Source organism: Dasypus novemcinctus, chromosome 14 (genome assembly GCF_030445035.2).
Source record: "Dasypus novemcinctus isolate mDasNov1 chromosome 14, mDasNov1.1.hap2, whole genome shotgun sequence".
Lineage (NCBI taxonomy): Eukaryota > Metazoa > Chordata > Mammalia > Cingulata > Dasypodidae > Dasypus > Dasypus novemcinctus.
In genome coordinates, this window is record NC_080686.1 from 56190468 (window position 1) to 56214103 (window position 23636).

General features: G+C 37.6%; 1 protein-coding gene across 3 annotated transcripts in view; it reads left to right on the forward strand.

The window, feature by feature from the left end:
• The first annotated feature begins 2625 nt into the window (after positions 1-2625).
• CIBAR1 (CBY1 interacting BAR domain containing 1) overlaps positions 2626-23636 on the forward strand; it is a 34100-nt gene continuing 13089 nt past the window's right edge. For 2 of the 3 annotated variants that reach the window (XM_004474720.5, XM_058275720.2), the window contains exons 1-4: positions 2626-2912; positions 3498-3732; positions 6062-6130; positions 12147-12251. In XM_004474720.5, the coding sequence (XP_004474777.1) occupies positions 2887-2912; positions 3498-3732; positions 6062-6130; positions 12147-12251 (435 nt within the window). In that variant the 5' untranslated portion in view covers positions 2626-2886. Of the gene's footprint in view, positions 2913-3497; positions 3733-6061; positions 6131-6824; positions 6927-10527; positions 10534-12146; positions 12252-23636 lie in introns of all 3 variants that reach the window. The other variant, XM_004474718.5, reaches the window with a different exon arrangement.

Sequence of the window (23636 nt, forward strand, 5' to 3'; positions counted from 1 at the left end):
AAGAGTTCCACAATGAATAAGATACTTCTTTCTCTAACACATCAGTAACTTTACTCTGATACTAAGATAAGGACCAAACTCCTTATCATAGCCCTGTATGACCTGGCCTTTACCTATTCACCCAGCTATGTCTCATACCACAATGCCCACACCCCCTCCACTCCAATCTCACAGGTTTTCTTCCACTTCTCACACACATACCATGCTCCCTCAGTCACAGGGCTTTCACTCATTCATTCATTTGTTCATTGGTAAATTCATCTATGTGTTGAGTCCCTACAATGGATTAAGCACTGCAGTGGTAGTGGAAAAATAATATGAACAAGATAGCAAAGTAGCCCACCATGTGAAAATCGATGAAGGAGCATTCTGAGCAGAGAGAATAACAAACACAAGGCTGACTCTGAAATGAGGTTGATATATGCAAGAAACTTCTTGAAAGAAAGATAGCACAATGGGAGAGCAAGAAAATGTAGCTGGGAAGATAGACATGAGATACGACCTTAATAGCCAGGATAAGGATTTTAAATTTTATTTTAAGTGCACAAGGAGGCTTTGGAAGGTTGGCATGATCTGATTTACATTTTTTATTTTGCATTGCAGTATGCAGATGTGGGCAGACCAGTGAGGAGGCTTTTTCAGAAAGGCTAATGATGATGGTAGTTTGGATTATGATGATATAAAAGAAATGAAGAAGAAATGATTCAGAATTTTGGAGGCAGTACAAATCAGAATGCCAGTGGAGCTACAGGAAATTATTTTGACTTAAAAAGTTAGCTGGAGGGTGATGCCATTTTCTGAGATTTGGAATTAAGGGTAGAGACATGGATGGGGTTGACGTGAGACAATTCACCTGTGATGTCTCTGTACTGTTTTTCTCCCCCTCTTCACCTAGTTAACTTCTCACTCTATAGATCTCAACTCATGGACACTTCCTCAATAAAGCCCTTTCCCAACTAGATCACCAAACCACTGTAAAAAGTAGATGCTCTCTTGGTGCCATGTACTATTTCCTAGTACCAGAGTAAATTGTGTTAAATTGCAAAAAAAATGGCCACTAGTTCTTCTCCTTCCTCTATTCATGACCCCCTACTCTGCCCTATCACCCTGACTCCGGGTTCAGCCATGGTACTTGCTTTGATCCACAGGATATCAGCAAATGTGACACAAGCAGAGACTTGAAAGGTATGTAATGGATTTGTCCTCTTCTGCTATTTTGGAACCCAGCAATCGTGTGAAGAAGCCTGGCCAGCCTCCTAGAGAATGAGAAATACATCGCCCTGGTTTTCCTTACTGACTGCCTGCCAACCTCCAGACATGTGATTTAGGTGATCCTAGATCATTCAGCCACCAGCAGACCTACCAGCTGAGTAGAAAGGCAAAGGAAAGCCAACTGAGCAGAGCCAAAGTAGAAGAACCACCAGTGGACTCAGAATCCTGAGCTAGTTGTGGGATCATTTTAAGCAACTAAACATGTGGTGGTCTGTTACACAGCAAAAATGGACACAGTAGTACATAACTTGGCTGCTATTTTATGTGTATTTGTTTGATTAAACAAATTGTCTACCTCCACTTTCTCTCCTTCCTAACCCCCTACACACACACACAAGCACACACACACACAGAGTGCTTTTTGCTTACCACTGCATGCTCACAGCATAGCACAATACCTAGAACACACAGACATTCAATAGATAATTTGCTAAATGAACACAAGGGGAGAAGACAGGTATGCATTGCAACAGGAGAGAAGAAGGCGAGTTCCATAAGCAAAATAACAAAGGAAAAGGGGCATGAATTTGTCCCCATTTTAAAAAATCTTTTATTGAGCAGTAGAACAGAGGAACATAAAACTAAGACTATGTTTTTTCTGCCTCTCTGCCTCAAAGAGCTTGAAGTCTAACGCGCAGGAGACAGTACAAAACCAATACTACAATAGAGGAAGGAGCCCCAAACGTCGACTTGATTAGGAAAAGACCGTTCAAGGAAGACTTCTTTAAGTAGATAATGCTTAAATTAAGTCCGAAAACTAAATAGGTATTTACTTGCAAGAGTAAATACAAGCAGGGACCGATCTGAATGTTCAAAGGAGAAAGGAATGCCGCCTGTTATTCATCTAAAGGTGTTATGGACTAAGTGTCTGTCAACCCTCAGGCCCTCCGAGGCGGGGACCCCTTTCTATCTTTGTATTGTTCCCAGTGTCTAACACAATCTTTGGCCCTAAAATAAGAACCCAGTAAGTATCTGCTGAATAAATGAAAATTTAAAGATGAGGTGGAAAGCACTGCTCCTCTTCCAAAGGCCGCCTCCAAGAGACCACATTTTCAGATGTGACAGAAAACCAGACAAACTGAGCTATGTGACTAAATGTAGCATAAGCATAGACTGGCCTTCAGTTCGCCTTTAGTTCCACGTTTTCCTCCCGGTTATTGCTTGGCTGTCCTCTCTCTCTCCTACACCTGATCTTAACCAAAAGGCCGAGAAGCGATGCCCCCTCTCTCCTTTGCTCACAGTCTGATCTGGAAGGCCTTGGAGACCACTGAGCATTTGGGGAAGCGCGGTCTTCTTTCAAGCGCGGCACGAGGAACTTCGCCGGGAGGAGCGCACCAGGAAGAAGGGACAGGCGGGCGTGCGGGGTGGGCACGCGGGCTCCCCGGCTGTCCCGCGCCGCCCTCCTCCAGCCCGGCCGAGCTGGGGCTGACGCCGCAGAGGAGCGCGGGGGCGCGCGCTGCGTTTCCATAGAAACGCCCGGGCGGGCGCGGAGGTGCGCGGGGCGGGCTCTTCTGGTCTCTGCGACGTCGGCTTGCGCCCTGGAGCGCGCTCGGGCGCTTTGGATTCCCCTTCGTTGAGCCGGAGCCCAGGGTCCCCGGCCGTGCGCGAGGCAAGATGTTAAGGCGCAGCCTGGAAAACCGGTAACAGCCCCGGGCGCTGCTGCCTGGGCCTTTCCACGAGCGAGGCCTCAGGTCGGGGGAGTGGAGCCCGGCTCCGTGCGGCCTCCGCGCCGAATTCCGGCTTTGGGCCGGAGGCTAGACCGCGCCGCTGCGCCCTGGGGCCTACCTCCCTGCGCTGGAGCGAGGCCGGTACCCAAGGGGAAAGGGTGGGCGGGCTGCCCCCCTCCCCCCCCCCCCCCCGGCCCCGAGCTCCTCGGAGTCGGATCCCAGCGGTGCTGAAACCTGGAAGGCAGCCGGCTGCCTGGGTCTCGCTGGGAGCGCAGGCCCTGTAGCGCGGAGCAGCCCCTCTAGCCCCACTCAGCCGCTGGGCAGTCCTCTCGGACCCGGCTTCTCCTTGAGCCTGTCCTGGTGGGTTATTGAGACCAGGAGGGGAATGGGGTCATGGAGGAGGGGAATCCGCGCTGGAAGATGATGGGATTGTTGATGGTTCGGCGCCTTCAAAGCTGCAAATACCCCGGGAATGTTTCCATATTCAATGAACGTGACAGTGAATCCATCTCATCTCCAACAAAAATGTTTTGCTTTTTGTGTCACCTTTTCCTCCAGGGACGCTCAAACCAGACAACTGCAAGATGCTGTCACAAATGTGGAGAAGCATTTTGGAGAGCTGTGCCAAATCTTTGCTGCTTATGTGCGGAAAACTGCCAGACTGCGAGACAAAGCAGACCTCCTGGTGAATGAAATCAACGGGTACGCCTCTACAGAGACCCCAAATTTAAAGCAGGGACTGAAAAACTTTGCTGATGAGTTTGCCAAACTTCAGGATTATCGACAAGCAGAGGTATGGAGTGAGGTCCCAGCGTCATTGTTAAGAATGACCCGTGAAGTAATGGATGAAGGAACTATGAAGACTTTCTTTGCCTAACCTCAGTGGTGAACACACACTTGATGATAAATGTACAGATTTTCATGTCTAACAATTGTGTGAGTCTATTGAAGGAAAGCTTTCTCTGATTTCTTTTAACGTTTTCAAACCCAACTTTAGGGCATCTTGAAGTCTTGAAGTCTTGAATTTCTCCACTTGATTTGCCAGTTTTTGGCCAAGGGGTGGTGTTTTTCAGGGTGTGGTATACATAGTAACCATGGGAGGGTAAAAAGCATGGCTTATATCTCCAGTGTGTGTAGGTATGTTGGAGCTGGAAGATTTTGGGAATGGTAATGTGTGTGAAAAAATAATAAATGAGCAAGAGATCATTGCTTGAAAAGTTGAACAACAAAAGCCCTGATTTAGATCATGGATGCAAACTAGGGGTTAGTGAGGCCTTGTTTGTGCTTTTTGCTTTTGAGTGACTGTGGGGGTGGGGAGTATAGAATTTTTTTTCCTTTTAAAAGCCCATTTTGTCCCTTTAGTAATGAATAATAGCTTCTACTTATATTTATTTATGTTTCAAGACACAGGCTAACTTATCCAAAGTTGCTCAATTAGACCTGCTTTTCTTTTTTGTGCCTTTCTCATCAGTGCTTTTGGTCCTTTTTAAAAGCTGAAAACTGAAATTTCAATTATCAAAGGAAATAAAATGAGTAATAATCTTTGAACCTGTAATTGCTGTCCGTTGAGAACTAGAGAAACTCAGAAATTTGAGCAGAAAGTACTTTTGGAAAAATATTGAGTTCTTATGTGACGTTTCTTCTGTGATAAATAAGCACTTCTCAGTTATACTTGATAACTGGGGGCTTAATGTTTCAAACAATTTATGCTCACAGATAATCCTAAAATCGCATTTTAGCCAATATATTCTGTGTCCTTTTCTAGAAATCCTTTATGCTATTTACCAAATAGCAAAGTGAGTTGATTTATATTTGTTCTCCTTTTATTTCCCTTGCTTACCAAATGGTGGAGGTGCTAATGAACAATGAAATGAACAAAAGGTAGGCAACAAAAAGGAGAACAGAAAAAAAGGCTTGGATAATCCTTAAACTGAATTGTCAGTCTATGGATTATTAAAAATGGTGTTGACTAAAGTATCCTTTTAATAGTCATGGTTTTGATTTTAGGATTACTAAAATTTAAATGCTTGATGGGAGCTTGATTTTTTTTTTCCTTTTCCTAAAGTCTTTGAAAATGAAACATTCATGTGTGTTTTGTTTACAGGATCTAAAGAAAAATCAGTATGAAAGGAAAGGTATTCATTGATTATATAAAATGTATCATCAAAAAAGCCTTTCCCTGCTATAAAAATAACATGTTCATTTTTAACAGTTAAATGTGTGTCATCTTGTATTCATTGAGAGAAAATGTGAAAATCCAAAAAAGTAATTTTTCTTGTGCTATGTTTATATATTGGTTTTTTTTTTTGTTCTGTTTCCTAAGTGCCTTAAACTAGTGCTTAGTAAACGTAAACTAAAAATGTGTTACAAATTGTAATGTTTAAGAAAAACTGTAATTCTAAATAGAAGTGGAAATTAACGTGTGCTAGAGGAAGAAGAGATCAGCATACAGTTTGACAGCTTAGCAACACTGAGACCATTTATCCTATTCTCTAGACTTTGATATTTCATAAATGGCTTCTAAGAAAAATTGCACTAATACAGTGATCCCTAAACATTTTTGCTTTTGGGAGTTGTGAACAACTTTAAGTGTTTCCAATAAGCTATATCTCTCAGCTTCAGTTTTCTTACTTGAAAAATTGGGCTTTTACATTTTAGAGATAATGTTTGTGAAGTTAAAGTATCTAGTACTATACAAAACACAATGAAAATAATAGCTGTGTTAAAATTTGAGATGTCTTAGAACTTGCCCCAAAAGGTAGTACTTTAATGTAGAAAAGTAATGCAGAGATGTTGGTATGGCAGGTGTGAGCTCCTCAGAAACCTGAGACATTTTCTTGTCATGTTGCATAGGAAATGCTTTTGTGCTTTCATTGACGCTCTAAAGCTTAACAGTTTTTAATGTGTTTGAGTTTAGAATTTCAGTCATATATTATTGATTTCTGGTGATAATGCATTTATTTATAAAGATACATTGAACAATGGCATTTTAATTTAAATTTTTGAAAATATAGTTCTGGTAATTATGTTGAGGTTAAACAGCACAGATTTTATTTTAGAATTTAAATTTTGATATGTCTGTATGTTTCTTTTCAGTTATATTTTATAATAATTTTCAATAGGTTGAAAGACTTGAAGCCAAAGTAGTTGAACCTTTGAAAGCTTATGGAACAATTGTAAAAATGAAACGGGTAAGTAAATCATTTTTTTCTCCTATTATTAGGTATTCTGTAAAAAAAGGTATAAGGTTTCCAATAATTGTCCTTTTAATAAAAGTATGAAGTAGTGTTCTTTTTATACTCCGAAAGATCATTTCTTAGAACTTTGAGGATAATGGAATGTTTTTAATGAGCTTACTAAGGGTAGTACTGTAGCAACATAAGGTATTTTGTTTATTATGGAAATTAAAATCTATTTTAATATTTATAGCCATGAAGAATATATAAGTAGAAATTATTAAATGAAATATGTTTATATTTTTGTTTTAAAGCAGGCAATAACTCATTTAGACTTTAATTTAAATCAACTTTATTGAGGTATAATTTACATGCCACAAAATTCTCCCATTTTAAGTGTTCTTTGAGTTTTGACAAGTGTATTCCCATATACACCACTACCACCACAATCAAGATATATATTTATGGCTATAGTTTTGCAATGAAATTATCTTGTCAGTGTCATTATTTTGAGAGGACATTAAAGAAACTCATACATACATGCACAATCACACACCTACATAGACACACACTAATAATGCAGTATTCATAATTCCTGTAGTTGCGATACTTGGATCCAACAAGGAGCTTTCTCTCATTCTTAAGAGAATGTACGTATTTTATTTCTGAAATCAGAAATTTATATAAAGGTATAAATATATATCTACAGGATGACCTTAAAGCAACATTAACAGCAAGGAATCGAGAAGCTAAGCAGTTGACTCAGTTAGAAAGGACACGGCAGCGAAATCCATCTGATCGACATGTTATTGTATCCTTTGAATTTTGGTCTTAAAAAATGTGTTGTTAGGCAGGCAGTGCAAAAGTAAATGTATGGAAATTATGCATTTCTACTGCAAATATGCAGAGAATTTCAATGTAAAGGTTAAAAGATATCTTGGTTTGCCACAAAGCTGCCAATGCAAAGGACCAGAAATGGGTTGGTTTTTATAATGGGAATTTTATGTGGGGTAAAAGCTTACAGTTCTCAGGCCATGAAATGTCCAAATCAAGGTACTGTCAAAGATACTTTCTCACCAAAGTAAGCGCCTGGTGATCCTGGCATTCTGCCAAATGGTGGGGCAAGATAGCAACTGGTCTCTGCTGAGGTCCCTGTCTTCCTCTAAAGGCTCACCATCTCCAGGAGCTCATCTCTGGGCAATCAGGCATATGACTCATCTCTTCAGTCTCGAGAGGCTCAGTGGACCCAGCCTCTTGGGGGCTTCATTACTCAGCTTCAGCTGCTAGCGATTCTTGAGTCCTCCCTCTCACATGGCCTGGTCAAAATGGCAGAACTCCCTTTTCTGTATGTCTTCTCTTTCTCTGTGTGTCTCCATTTATATAAGGCTCCAGTAAGAGGGCAGGGCCCCAAGCTGGTCATACCTCACTGATGTAGTCCAATCAAAAGCAATCAGTGGATCTAATCCAGCCCCTTAACCAAATCTAGTACAGTGAAAGGCTCTCACCCATAGGAATGGATTAGTTCAAAAACAATCTTTGGGATTTCACCAAATTCAAACTGTCACAAAAACCCATACTTTTAGGAATCTGAACTTTAGAAATTTGCTCATTTTAAAGAGATTATACCACATAATTCATTCCTCTTCTATTGTTTCCCACAATAGACTTAAAAAAAAAAACAACTTAGAAATGCAGCTGTTTTTGTAAAGAATAAATTCAAAATTGAGGTTTTTCCACAAACCCCTAAATATGATAAAATTAACTTAAAGATATATCTTTAATATAGCAATGCTCTGTGTCCCACTTTTAAGAAAAAGAAGGAAAATAATTTTTTATCCAGTATAATTCCCTTCATCCTTTAAAAAAAAAAAAATGTTTGAAACCACAATTGTGACTTTCAGCAAAAGACCCTCAGGAGATCCACCCCCCCACCCCACCCCGCCGTTGTCTGTTCTTTGTGTCTATTTGCTGCGTCTTGTTTCTTTGTTTGCTTCTGTTGTTGTCAGGGGCATGGGAACCTTTTTGTTGTCTCTTTTTGTTGCGTCATCTTGCTGTGTCAGCTCTCCGTGTGTGTGGCACCATTCCTGGGCAGGCTGCACTTTCTTTCGTGCTGGGCGGCTCTCCTTACGGGGCGCATTCCTTGCGCATGGGGCTCCCCTACGTGGGGAACACCCCCGCGTGGCACAGCACTCCTTGCACGCATCAGCACTGCGCATGGGCCAACTCCACATGGGTCAAGGAGGCCCGGGGTTTGAACCGTGGACCTCCCATGTGGTAGACGGACGCCCTATCCACTGGGCCAAGTCCGCTTCTCCTCAGGAGATTTTAGAGTGTAACTGAGGTCCACAGCTGAACAAAAGCATGACTGTTTCTTAAACTATAGCATGCCTTGTTCATGACTGAAAACAAAAGAATCAAAAATAGTGCCTGGCTAATTGCCAGCAACTGGGACAGGTGGCACTTTGTAAAAAGCACTGACTTATCCCTGCTGCCTCTTTTTCCCATTCCTCCTTATGTGTTCTTTAAGCTTATCTCTGCCCAGCTCAGCCGGAAACCACCTGAGGATTGGCTGTTTGGGGGCATTTGAGGTTCCAGAACACCTCCATTCCTGAGCAGTGATTTGGGGCTGTGCCAGTTGCCTGGTCCTTCTTCTTTGGACCAAAGGTACTTAAGCCCAACCTTGTACAAAACAGAAATGGGCAGCCATGGGGTCAGGCCTGTCCTTTCGAAGCAGGGGCAGGGAGGGAGGGGGAGCAGGAATATTTAAATGATAGTTGAGGCTTAAGATCCGCAAACTAGAGATCATAGAAAATTTATGTTTTAAGGATGTCATACAAATCAGAAAATGGAAAATTCATGACTGACACCTAAATTCAAGACAGAGGTCAGGGAGTGACACCAGTGTTTAAGAATTAAGCCAGAAATCAATATTTGGTTTGTTTTTTCGGTGGGAGTAAGGCAGTTAGGGTGCATACAGACGGAATATGCAGCACCTGGGATCCCAAGAGGTTGACAAGGCTGAATCAGGGATTAGGGGTATTGGTATTGGCACTCAACCTAGAAATAAGTCTATTTCTAAGACAAACATTTTTCTGATGTGGATGCTTTTCCGTAAGCAACGCTTAGGCAGAATATAGATGAAGCAGGTCCGTGGGTTCACGTGGGAGAAAAAATAAATGAAACAAATTGAGAGATTATTGCTACAGATGAATTGATAGGCTCACTGGCAAAGAGCTATGACTCCAGTGGATTTTGACATCCTGAGCCTAGAAAATAAAGGACCATCTATATATAAATGTATTCAAAATAAATATAAATATATTTAATTGTAGCATCATAGAATTTTTACTGTGATAGACTCCTAAAATTCATGACTCTGCATTCAAAAGACTAATATGAAAGTTCAATATGTAAAATAACAGTTGCTCTGGTAGAAGAGGATGGGGATACAAGACTCCCAGGGTTCTACCTGCTTACCCCCCAAACTTATCCTATAAGACATTTTTAAAAACACCAATTGGCCCTCCCAGTTGTAAATAATTTTACAATCTTAACTAATTCCATTAAATGTACCAATACTCTCATTCATGAAGTTGTATCTTAGTATTTTAGTCAAGAGCACTTCCTGCTCAGATTAGTACATTTTAGAACTTTAAAGAATTGTCAATGAAAGGAAGAAATATTAGAAATCTGTAATCTCTTTACTTAGCTAAAAATAGCATATGAATTTGGGTGAGTTGCTGTGCTTGAGTAAATGGATTTGAGACTTTTCTGAAATGAATAGTTGTTGCTGGAGCAAGATAGAAGATTAAGATACAATGCTAGTTAATTGCTTCTGCTTCCTTTCCCATTCTTAATTCTAGTTGAGCTAACTCTGCTAATTCTTTCAGATTTTAAAATTAAAATATCAGTAAATGGAAAGGAAAAAGACATTAATCAAAAGGAATTAGTCATAAAAATTGCATCAGTCTAGTCTGCTTGAATATTCCCATTAGCTAAAGGTTAACACCCATCAAATAACCATTAGGCATTTTTTTTGTATTAATCTTCAAAGGAGCTCTCTTATTATATTTCATTTCCTGTGAAGAGGTTATATTTTAAAGAACCCCAAGCCCAATAATATAGAGAATTGTTTTTTATTACTGGTTATGATTAAAAATTAAAAGTTTGTGTGGTTTTAAGAAACTTTATACCTTATGTGGCAAATGGATATCTACAGATAGGCAGATAATATAATCACTTTATCAAAGTATAAGTGAGTATATTTTAAGTGCTTAATATTTTGAAATTGTGTATTTGAATTAACCTAATTACAAGAGAATATAATTATGTAATAGCATATGGTTTTAATTTATTCAAAGGATTGTTATATTCTCTTTGAAATGTATTTTTTCCTTTATGAAAACTTTCAGTCACAGGTGGGTAATGAACTGGTGTGTCAAGAGATGGATCCTTACAGTAAATACCTTTTACTTGTTTCAATTTTATACATTTTCTTGAAAAAGAAAAAGGACTAAATGTTAGAATATTACATGTCACAAAACTGATGACAAATGCAAATTTTCCAATATTATTAAATTATGATATATGATAATTTTAAGTAAATAAAATATAATACTAGTGTAGGAAATAAAACTTTATTAGGAAGAATTTAATAAAAGAATTTATATGTATTTTTTAAAATTTCTTTGCTAAGAAACAATTTTAAATGATTTCTTTTGGGCAGCTATATTCCTAAAGGAAGAGTTTCTTTTTTAAGAGAAATACTTGATTAGAATGGAAATGTTCAGTACTTCACGGTACTGTAGACCCTACCTACATGTAGCTGTTGAGCTTGAAATGCAGCTAGAGTAACTAGGAACCAGTTTTTATTTATTTAATTTGATTGAAATTTGAATAGCTACATGTGACTAATGGACACCATATTGTACAAGGTAGCTCTAGATACTCGGAGTACTTCTCATTAGAGTGAAGCAAAGAATTAAAATTGCCATCTAATTTATTAGTTACTAATGAATATATTTTTATAATAAGCATTCATCAAATAGAAACACTAGGGAGCAGATGTGGCTCAAGCACACGTGGGAGGTCCTGGGTTCGGTTCCCAGTGTCTCAAACATGGGAGATCCCGGGTTCGGTTCCCAGTGTCACACATGGGAGTCCTGGGTTCAGTTCCCAGTGCCTCCTAAAGAAAAAGCAAACAGACAATGAGCAGGCAATGAGCAAGGGGCAAAAAAGCAATGAGCAGAAAATGAACAAAAATAACAAGCAAACAGCCTATGGTGCCATCGGGGGAGGGAATAGAAATAGTGTAATCTTTGTTTGTTTACATTTTCCTTTACCTGATTATTATATTATAGAATTAGAAATATTTCATAAATTTAGAGAACTAATAACAGTAAGTGAGGTAGTGACAATATACTTCAGTTATTTGCTTGCTACCTCAGTATACTACAATGTTGTAATGGTACCATAAAAATCAGTTTTTTTGTCAGTTATGGAAATTGTCATAACTGTAGGTCTTTCTATTTGCCAGTCATTCTCCTTAGTTTAAAAAAATTATTTTATTTACTCCATATAACTTTCCTATGAGAAATATTGTATTTTACAGATTGAGACAAAGTTTGAGAGAACTGAAAATATTTGCTAATAAGTCACTAGTCCCTTCTTTTCTGGGTAAAACAGATTAAAGAAAGAGAAAAAGTGGGAAGATAAAGAATAGTATGATAAATGGCACAAGCAGTGGAAGGAATAGAAAATAGTTTTACATTTTGCAGTAAATCATTCAAGGGTGATATAGGAAAAATTGATTTACTAGAAAGAAATGGGAGGCTTATTTTTGGTTTTTTGCTTCTAGATCATGAATTATTATGATTTAAAATTCTTTATTCTGCCTATACTTATTATTACATAGATAATTTTATTATATTGTTAAAATATAATGTTAAACAACTACAGTCTTATGCCAAAAAGCCAATACTCCCATGGTAGCTTTTACTAATAGACTAATTAAATGGTTTTATCTTTATAGGCAGAAACTGAGTTACAGAGAGCTACAATGGATGCTACCCGAACAACTCGTCATCTAGAGGAAACTATTGACAATTTTGAAAAGCAGAAAATAAAGGATATAAAGGTAATAAAGTCACTGTTAAGGTTCAAACATGTTTTCTTATTTTTTGTTTTATTTAAATTCATGAAAATTTTAAATTACTTTGAATTTTTTAACCCAAAAATAGTCCTGGTGTAAAAAACAAATCAAAATACATCAAATGTTATTTACTTATGGAAAAAATGTTATATAAAGGGGTTATATTCCTGACTGAAGCTAGAAAATCAACTCTTTATCACAAAGACTATTTAACCAAAGAGAACTAACATTTATTAAGTTTTTATGTATCAGATATTGTTCCAGGTACTTCATACAAATTATCTTTTAATCTTTAGAGCAACCTTATGAGACTAGGTGGTGTTATCCAGATATTATAAATTAAGAAATCAGATCTCAGAGATTTAAAGTAACTTACCCAATATACCATAGCTGAAACTCTGAGATAATAAACCAATTGTGTATTTTAAAAATCTGTGCTCTCCATTATAATACATTATCATTAATTTTTGTAGCATAAAGTTTTCTAATAACTACATATTATCAAATAAGTAAACAGGGTAATAGTCAACTACGTAAATTTGCGTTCACTATATATATTGTCTTAGGAAAATCACAAGAATTTGCCTTATTCATTGTAATAAATCAGTAGATATGAAACCTTTAGGATCATGGAATTCAAAAGGTCGTCAGTGACTTTTTCATAGGAATCTTGGAAAGATTTGGAGGATTGCTTATGACCATGTTATATCCTTTAGAACAACTTAAGAAAGGATGTCTTTTTTGGCTCACTACACATTTTCCTGTAACAACCTTTACAGGTATAATTTTCTGTCATTTTACTACTATTGACAAAAGAAAACTTTATGCTTTCCTTATCTGTGCTCTTATAAATAAAATAAGCTTTATCTTGGCACTTAATTATAACTCTAAAATCCATGAAACAACATTTATTGGAACCTTTTTTTTTTCTTTTAATTTCCTATCATAGTGTCAAAAGATTTCAGAACTTTGGCTTTTCCAAAAGCCAAATTCAGAGGTCCCAACCAGTTTAGTCCTGAAGACAAAAAAAAAAAAAAAATCAATTCAGTCAAAGTCTCTGCACTATAATTAATAGATTGCTACTCACAGAAGAGCATCTCAAGAGGCTCAAGAGGCTGCCTTGAGACAGACCTGTTTACCAAGCTGGGAGAATATGGGCAAAGTATAAAGTTTTATGGTTGCTGCCATCTCGGAAATTGAGGGAGAAAGGAAGGATTATAAAATAGCTTAAACCTGAAAAATGAAAATGGAGTCTTGTGCAGGTAAGCCTGATTCCATTGCCACCTACAGGGCTTCTTTAGTAATGGAAGTCTGATTCCTTAGTCCAGTGCTCTTACTGAAGCCGGCTAAATTTTCTTTTTTTTATGACAGTTTGTCTCCATTCTGTGATCTTTGGGCTCACTTCTGTGTACCACTTGCATTCTGGTTACTTTTATAGATATTTTTAGTTTCCTGAACATAACACACACACACAAAAAAAAGGCTGGAACTGAGTGTGTGAGTATAGAATTCCAAACTACAGTTCCTTTTTCCTGGGATTTCCTGCTGTAGCAAAAGGAGATGTAGTGAGAGGAGGCACATTGAAGAGTGCAAAGGAAAGAAAAGAGCTTTCAAAATTCTCTCCTTGCCTGCTGTATCTTGCCCCCAAAAGAGAGAAGTCTCCTGATTACCTCAAAAAAGGGAAGATAGGAAGCAATCTACACTTTCAGTTGAGATATTATTCACATACCATATAAATAATTACTGGTACCCACTGATGTGTACTCCATCACTACAGTCAATTTTAGAACATATTCTTTTTTTTTTTAATATTTTATGTATACATCAAGCTTTGTTTTACAAGGAGCTTTTTTTTTATATAAGATTTATTTTTTATTTATTTCTCTCCCCTTCCCTGCCCTACCCCCTCTCCCCCCAGTTGTCTGCTCTCTGTCCATTCACTGTGTGTTGTTCTGTGTCCGCTTTGTATTCTTGTCAGCGGCACCCAGAATCCTTGTCTCTTTTTGTTGCATCATCTTGCTGAGTCAGCTCTCCATGTGTGTGACACCATTCCTGGGCAGGCTACACTTTTTTCACACTGGGCAGCTCTCCTTGTGGAGCACACTCCTTGCACATGGAGTTCTCCCTTATGTGGGGGACACCCCGCATGGCACAGCACCCCTTGCGTGCATCAGCACTACGCGTGGCCCAGTGCATCACATGGGTCAGGAGGCCCTGGGTTTGAACCTTGGACCTCCCATGTGGTAGGTGGACACCCTAATCATTGGGCCAAATCCACTTCCCCATTTTAGAACATATACATCTCCTCAAAAAGGAAACCTCGTACTCGTTAAGTAACGCACCCCTCTGTCCCTGTTTTCCCCAGCCCTAAACAATCAATAAGCTACTTTCTGTCTCTATAGAGTCCCTTTTCTAAGCATTTCATATGAATGGAATCATTTCATATGTCAACTTTTGTGACTGGCTTCTTTCACTTAGTATACTGTTTTCAAGGGTCACGTACACTGTTGCATGCATCAGTACTTCATTCTTTTTTATAACCAAATAATATTCCCTTCTGTGGACATATGCCATATTTTATTTATCCATTTATCAGTTGATGGACACTTGGATTGCTTCCATCTTTTGGCAGTTGTGAATAATAATGCTTTAAGCACTTGTGTACACATTTTTGCATGGACATGTTTTCATTTCTCTTGGGCTATTCTTAGTGGGATTGCTGGGTCATATGGGAACTCTGTTTAAACATTTGAAGAACTGCCAGACTCTTTTCCAAAGTGGTTGCACCATTGTTTTAGATGTTATGTGGAAGTTCTTTGGATGTTGAGGCACCAACACAGCTAGCCAGCCAGCCAGCCAAGAATGCATGAGATGACAGCTTTGTTAGATCAAAGACCCTGGAGGGGAAGAGCAAAGAATGAGGGCTGCAGAGCGGCCTGGCGCTTACCTAACATAAGCTCCTGTGAGGATCCCTGGGTGAGGGGGGAAAAGACCAGCACATGTGGGTCCCAGGCTCTTGCCAGAGGGGAGAGTAAGACCTTTCTATGGACACTGAGGATTGGCAGTTTTAAACTATTCATGAAAAGCAGAAACCACAAGGGCCATTTGGAAAAACCAAGGGCAGCTCTTATCCAAACCATATGGAGGTAAATGCCTGAATAGTTGTGGTTATGCTGGGGATAGGGCTGGCTGGGATAGTCACTCAAAAGGGTACCAAATATAATATCTTCTATGCCATTACAACCATTTTACATTCCCACCAGCAGTGTATAAATGTTGCAGTTTCTCCACATCCTTGCCAGCATTTATGCTTATCAGGCTTTTTGATTCTAGCCATTCTGGTAGGTGTGAAGTGGTATCTCATGTATGGCTTTGATTTGCATTTCCCTGATAATGATAGTAAACATCTTTTCATGTGTTTATTGGTCATTTTTTGTTTATCTTCTTTGAAGTTATGTCTCTTCACATCCGTTCCCATTTTTTAATTGGATTGTCTTATTACTGAGTTGTAAGACTTCTTTTTTTTTTTTAAAGATTTATTTATTTATGTATTTCTCTCCCTTTCCCCCCCACCCCGGTTGTCTGTTCTCTGTGTCTATTTGCTGCGTCTTCTTTGCTTCTTCTGTTGTTGCCAGCGGCACGGGAATCTGTGTTTCTTTTTTTTTTTGCGTCATCTCTCCGTGTGTGCGGCACCATTCCTGGGCAGGCTGCACTTTCTTTCGTGCTGGGCGGCTCTCCTTACGGGGCACACTCCTTGCGCGTGGGGCTCCCCTACAAGGGGGACACCCCTGTGTAGCATGGCACTGCTTGCGCGCATCAGCACTGTGCATGGGCCAGCTGCACATGGATCAAGGAGGCCCAGGGTTTGAACCGTGGACCTCCCATGTGGTAGACGGACGCCCTAACCACTGGGTCAAGTCCGCCGCCTGTAAGACTTCTTTATACATTCCTGATACAAGTCCTTTATCATAGGTATGATTTGCAAAAATTTGCTCCCATTCTATGGGTTGTCTTATCACTTTCTTAATGGTATCCTTTGAAGCACAAAAGTTTTTAATTTTGATAAAGTTTTATGTAATTTTTCTTGTTACTTGTGCTTTTGTTATTATATATAAGCATCCATTGCCAAATCCTAGATTTACCCTTTTTTTTTCTTCTAACAGTTTTATATTTTTAGCTCTTATATTTAAGTCTTTGGTGTATCTAGAGGTAATTTTTGTATATGATGTGAAACAAGGGTCCAGCTTTATTCTTTTGCATGTGGCTAAACAGTTGTCCCAGCACCATTTGTTGAAGAGACTCTTCTTTCCCTATTGAATGATCTCAGCACCCTGGTCAAAAAATCAGTTGCTCATAAGCACATTGTTTTATTTCTGGACTCTCCAATCCATTGATCTATGTGTCTGTCCTTATGTCAGTACTGCACCATCATGATTACAGTTGCTTTGTAGTAAGATTTGATACTGGGATGTGTGTGTGCTCCTTCTTTTTATTTTTCGGGATTGTTTTGGTATTCTTGATTACTTGCAGTCCCATATGCAATTTAGAATCAGTTTGTCAATTTCTACAAAGCAGCCAGCTGAGATTCTGATAAGGGTTGCATTGATTCTGTACATCAGTTGGGGAGTATTGCCATCTTAATAATACTAAGTCTTCTGACCCATGAATATGGTATGATTTTCCATTTATTTAGGTCTTCTTTAACTTCCATCAACAATATTAGTTGTCAGAGTGTAAGTTTTGCACTTCTGTTAAATTTATTCCCAAATATTTTATTCTTTTTGATGCTATTATAAATGGAACTTTTCCTTAATTTTACTTCAGATTGTTCACATGAAGTGCATAGAAATTATAGTTGATTTTTGTACATTGATCTTATATCCTTCAACATTTCTGATCTTGTTTACCCTCGTAGTCTTTCAGGCAGCTCACTAGGATTTCTACATATAAGATCATGTCATCTGTGACAATAATCTAAACTTTCAGCACAGACCCCCATGACTTTGGCAAACTCCCAGAAATATGAACTGCAGATATCAATACCACAGACTCTGTTAGGGTTTCATATCTCTTTTCTGTCCATCTTTTTTCTTCACTGTCAAATTGTATCTTCTTTAATCCAGGTCTCATTTGGGATCGTTTATGATAAAGAGGAAGGCAGAAACAAGTCCATCTGAAATTGGTAGCATTAATCAGCAAAGTAGCACAATTTTTAGACAAGGGCTTTTCATAGGAAACTTGCAAACAATTTGTCTTTCTGAGACAGGTTGGTATGGAACTTCATATACAGAACAAGGCAGAAAAGTCACATGAATTAATCCCATTTCTTCCCATATTATAGGAAAAATTATCAGTTATAAGGGAACTTTAAACCTGTAAAAAGTATCTTGACCACAGATCACTTCTGGAACCACAGAGAGGAAAAGGAATGTAGTATGTGGTGAAGAAACTAACATGAACAAGAAGCATCTTTTAAATTTAATTTTTAAATGGCTTTATTTTTTCTCATAAAAAAATATGAAATACCTCACAAAAATGTTTTCATAAGATTATAGGGAAATATTAATAAACCCCACCACTAAATAATAATCAGCTAGCATTTTGGTTTATATCCTTCCAAATGGTTTTTCCTATGCACATATACATAGAGATGTAGTAATCTGGTGTTATACAACAAACATTTCTTAAATATTGACTGCGAGTTAGGCATCCTCCTAAACATTTTATTTGTATAAATTTATTACTTTTCACAACATTCCTATGAGAGAGGTACTATTATTACCCCCATGTTCCAGTTATATTTAAATAAGATACTTATCACATATGTGGCATTTCTCCTTTTAAAATTTAATACATCATGGGCATATTCTGTGCTAAGAGATAGAGGTCCATAACATCCTTTTTGGTATCCTTCTCATATTTTGCCATATGGATGTATTCATTTATTTACCAGTCCTCATTGGTGGACATCTAAGTTATTTTTGCAATTAAAGTTATCATTGCATCCTTTTCTTTCCTACAATTTTATTTATTTACTTTTCAATAAGTTTAAATCCTTGAGGGGATACAGCATCATACGGATTCGGTGTCCGATGGCCTTAGCTGGAAAGTTGCTTCGGAACTTAGCACAAACCATGCCACTATTTCCATGGGGCGAGTTACCTTTCCCCAGAGTACTCTGGTTTGTTAGGTTTGCCGCCAGGAGTCACTGTGTTGTTTTTTGGTTTGTACACGTAAGCACATCTCTTGCCCACATAGAATTCAGTTTCATCTTGGGCATAAATGCCTTCAGTTTTAAGAAGGGCTGTGTGTTCCCTCTGGTTCCAGAGCCCCCGTTTATAGCCAGCAGAAGTGGCTTTGGAACACAGCCTTCCAGGCATATTTGCCGTTTTAGAAGTCCTGTTCCCAGCAGGCCTCCACAGCCTCCAAGATATCATTGCATTCTTAAACATCTTTAATCACCAACCTTTGTGCTTGTCCAGTTATTCTCTTGGGATTAATTACCGCAAGTGGAGTTTATGGTTCAAAAACTTTCAGCCTATATTAAAACTCTCTTGGAAGGTTGAAACATTTTGTATTCCTAAATGAGTGCTCCATGAGTGCTCCAGTGCAACAATGATGAGTTAGTAGTATTTTTAGTAAAAGCCAATCTGATTGGTGAAGAAAGGTATCTCATCTTAATTTGCATTATTACTGTTGAGGTGGAGCATTTTTAAATATATTTAATGACAAATTTTATGTCTTTTGTAAATTACTTGTCTCTAGCCTATATTTCCATTGAGTATTGGCTTTTTCTTCTGATTTTTAAAATTCCTTATATAGTGAGAAAATTAACTATCTATGTTGAAGAGAAGGTATGTTGCAAAGGTATTTTCCCATTTTGCTGCTTACAGTGTTTTTTCCACCTTACGTTTTATTTTAGTTGTAAAATCTTTTGGTCTTTTCCATTTTGGTTTCTGCCTTTGATGTTATGCTTAGAAAGTTTTCATTCCCAAGATTATATAAATAGTTGCTTATATTTTCTTTTAGTATTTTTGTATGATTTTAAACATACTTTAAATATTGAAGCCTTTATTTTATATGGCAGAATTTTTTTTTCACATATGGTATGAGGTAGAGGTCTATTAATAATTTTACTATTTCCAAATGGATAGGAAGTTTTCACGACATCATTTATTGAACTCTACCAGTATTTGCCTTCTCTATAACTTTCTTTTTAAGGCATTTTGCTTGCTAAAAAACCAGATGGAAGCTTTAAAATTAGTGGATTAGGAACATTTTCTACTTTAGCTGATTTACTTCTTGAGCAATAAAAATAGCTAACATTTGTTGATTAATCTTTGTAAGCCAGTTACTATGCTTTAACTTTTCTTGGATTATTTCTTTTAATCCTTAAATCAAAACCTACGAGGTTGATACTCGTTATCCCCATTGTACAGATGAGGAAAAGGAGGCAAAGAGCAGATAAATACACTGCCTAACATTACAGAGCTAGTATCAGTCATATTTGAGTCCAGGTCTGTCTTAATCCATAGCCCATATTCTTAACTATTATGCTATCTTTCCTTACAGAATATTTACCAATGGCAATGTACAGAATTTCAGATTAGAAAAAAAAAAAACATGAAAATTAAGTATGTCCACAGATAACCTCGCAGTAACACAAAATAAAATTGAAAAGGGAAAAAAAAAATTGGTTAGTGCCTTTATCCCCATATACATTTCCCCTTCTAGATAAGCAATTGCATGAGATAAATGTTTACTTGAGGGAAATTATTTCTAAATATAATTGGGTCCAGAGTGTACCATCTTTCTGGTGACTAACTAAAATATTTGATTTCAAAAACATTTCAGGAAATGATCTGTCTTCATGGTTTTATTGAAAATTTCATCATTGGAACAGCTTTCTGAGAAGATAAAAGGAATTGCTGTAATGTTTGTATGGACCAGAACTTGAAGGGTGTTTTGTTTTTTGAATTTTTATTATTTAAAGATCTTTTTTTTTGTCTCTCAAATCTTCTATTAATGCCTACTTTTATATATATGTTTTTACGTTTTCTTACAGCAGTTGTCATCTAACCTGTCTGCTCCTTGCTATTTTTCTTCTCTTTCCACTTATTTCACAAGTTTTACGAAATTCTAGCTAGAAAGACAGGAGTGTTCCTGGTAATTTGCCCTCCCCATTATACTCAGGGACTTAACTCTTCTCTGTTATAATCATACGTATTCATGAATCTTGGTTTGACACTTCCAGGTTGAGGATACTAGCCTAGCAGTACCACTGAGCCTGATTACTATCTATTTTTAACAGAAGAATGAACAGTATAAAAATTAATAGTGTAAAATAATTTTAATTTATATAAAATTTCCCATCTATATAAATGTATAATATAGGTTTTTATAAAGAATTAAAAATTCAAGTCATAAAAGATTAAACCGAAAAAGTATCACAAAACTTGAGATTTCCCTTCACCTTTCAAATAATACTTAAATAATAGCCACTTATAAATGATTAACCTATAATAGTAATGAAGTTATTTTACTATATTACATAAAATATATTGATACAAATTATAGTGCATGCCATTATAGGTCAAGTGTTTTTATCACTAATTGGAACTAAATCTTGAGATTGGAAAATGTTAACAAACTCAAAGTTGATCACTGACTGTTTTGTTTTGTTATTTATTTTCATCACTGACTTTTAAAATGAGAATGTAATAGATTCTCCTTTCAGAGGATATACCTACCTATTTTACAAGTCTTACATGAGCCAAGGGGAATGTAACTCCTATAAAATTCTAGTATTAAAAACTATGTTAAGAGATAACATCAGGGGAAGCGGATGTGGCTCATGCAGTTGGGCTCCTGTCTACTATATGGGAGGCCCTGGGTTCAATTCCTGGGGCCTCCTGGTGAAGGCAAGCTGGCCAACACTGTGGACCTAGCCACCCATGCTGCAGAGATTTGGCCTAGCAAGATGATGCAACAAAAGGAAACACAGAGAGGAGACAGTGAGAGATGCAGCAGACCAGGGAGCTGAGGTGGCTCAAGCAATTGAGTGCCTCTCCTACACCAGAGGTCCCAGGATCAATTCCTGGTGCCTCTTAAAGAGAAAGACAGAAAGTCAAGCAGACACAGAAAGAACACAGTGAATGGACACAGGGAGCAGACAGCGGGCACAAACAACAATGCAGGGTGAGGGGGATAAAAAATAAATTATTTGAAATGTTTGCCTATTACAGTTCCCAGAGTAGAATATATTTGAATTAAACATAAACCTACAGATTTAGGTTTAATAAAGTCTTAAATGTTTGGACTTCATGGTTATTAAACAGTGTGACAGTCTACTAAAGATTTAGAATGTCCATTTGTAGAAATATTTAATAATAGGAATAATACACTATTCACTTGAGTGATTAAACTTAATCCTTCACTTGAGGCTATCCTACTTTATTTCTTGGACACTGTAATAGAATAAGACAAATACCTTCCCTTTTCTCCCTCCACACAAGTAAACAAGTAAGTCTCTACTCTGCCCAATAAAGAAAAACTAAAACAGGGAGTTAACTATGTGACATTCTAAAATGTAAACTCTTTCCCTTCCTCTGTGCTCACCTTAAAAGAAGTCTGGGGACTTCTTGGATACCACTATTTTAGGTACCAAACTGTTTTAGGAGGTATCAGTAATTCTAGTGTAAAGCCTAAGTAATTGAAAAACACAGTTTTCAATTTCAGCCTTGAATAAAGAGAAAGCCAAACCAATACTGCAATATTTTTTATAGTTCTTTATTCACTAAACATGGAGAATCTCAGAATTAAAGATTAGAAAAGAAAGATTTAAGCCTGTGCTTGATTCAGAGTTCTTACTACCTAAAATGGACTACAAAGAACCATGCAGTGATCCTCAGTATTTTGGTTTATCATTAAATCCTGGTTCTGCTATTTTCCCTACAGGAGATTCAGGGCTTCTGAATCCTTTCTGGTTAGCAACCACATTAGGGAGACTGACAATTAAGAGAATGAGTCCCAGCCCTGGTCAGAAGCCATTCTACCTCTACAGTATTCCTGGTTATCAGGAAAGTCTTGGTACAAAATCGAAAATTGTTTTGACACAATGCTGTTTATTATAGCAGCTGGTTGCCAGTCCAGTATACTAGAATCCTCAGTGACATATATGAAGTGATGGTAAGGGTCATTGTGAGTCATATTTACAAGCCATATTTACTCTCCTCATGCTTACCAACATATGTGATTGGCAATCCAGAAGGAATACTTTCATCTACATATATGTTCCCATTCAATAGCAATCAGAAACTTACATATGTACCCTTACATATTTTTCTAATCCTTTAGGAAAAGAATAGAGACAGAGAAAAGAATCACAGAACGTTGATGTCTATCTCCATGGCTGTCTTTCAAAGAACAAGATCACACCTATTTGGGTGGTTAGCTCAGGAAAGCAGAGATGAAGGGAATTGGGCATTTAACCATTGCCTTCTAGTCTAACCACTGTTCCATTTGTCTCTTCAAGGACAATGCTTGAGTATCTTGAGTATTTCCTGCTCTTTTCATTCTGCCAAGTTCTCTCTACATTAATGCTTATTTATTTATTTATTATTTTTTGATAGGGGGCAAAATAATTGAAAGGTCCTAGTTTATTGAAAACCTATCTGGCTTGTATACTTTCCCTGTCTGCTGATTTTCTCACCCCTGCCTAAATTAACATGCATATTTTCATTCTCTTTGAGCATGATCATCTTCGTCACAAGTTATCTTCATACTTATTTAGCTTACCTGAAGTTTATTTGTGAAAGAAATGATTGCTACTAACAAGAACAGCATAATACAGTGGGTAAAAATTGTTACATTAGAAAAATCAGGTCTAATTCTCAGCATGCTAGCTCTGAGCAACACTGGGCAAGTTTGAAGCTGTATGGACCCCAGAAAAATGTTTTAAAGTTAATCCATTCCTGTGGTCATGGACCCATTGTAAGTCGGCTTTTTGGGGAGTAGGATCTTGAGTTAAGTTGTGACCCACCTCATTCAGGGTGGGTCCTAATACTCTCACTGGAGTCCTGTAAAAGAGAATGAAATCTTTGAAAAAAGAAAGCCATAGAAGCAAGAAACTGAAGCAATAAAACCCATAAGAGAAGGGAAAGACCAGCAGGTACCTCCATGTGTCTTGCCATGTGATAGAGGAGTCGGGATTGCCAACAGCAGTCTTCAGGAAGGAAATATTACCTAATGATACCTTGATTTGGACGTTTTTCTCAGCCTCAAAACTGTAGGCTTGTGAGTTTTAATAAATATCCCATTGTTAAAAGTCATATCGTCTGTGTGACATGTCACAGTGTCTATATTTTGGTA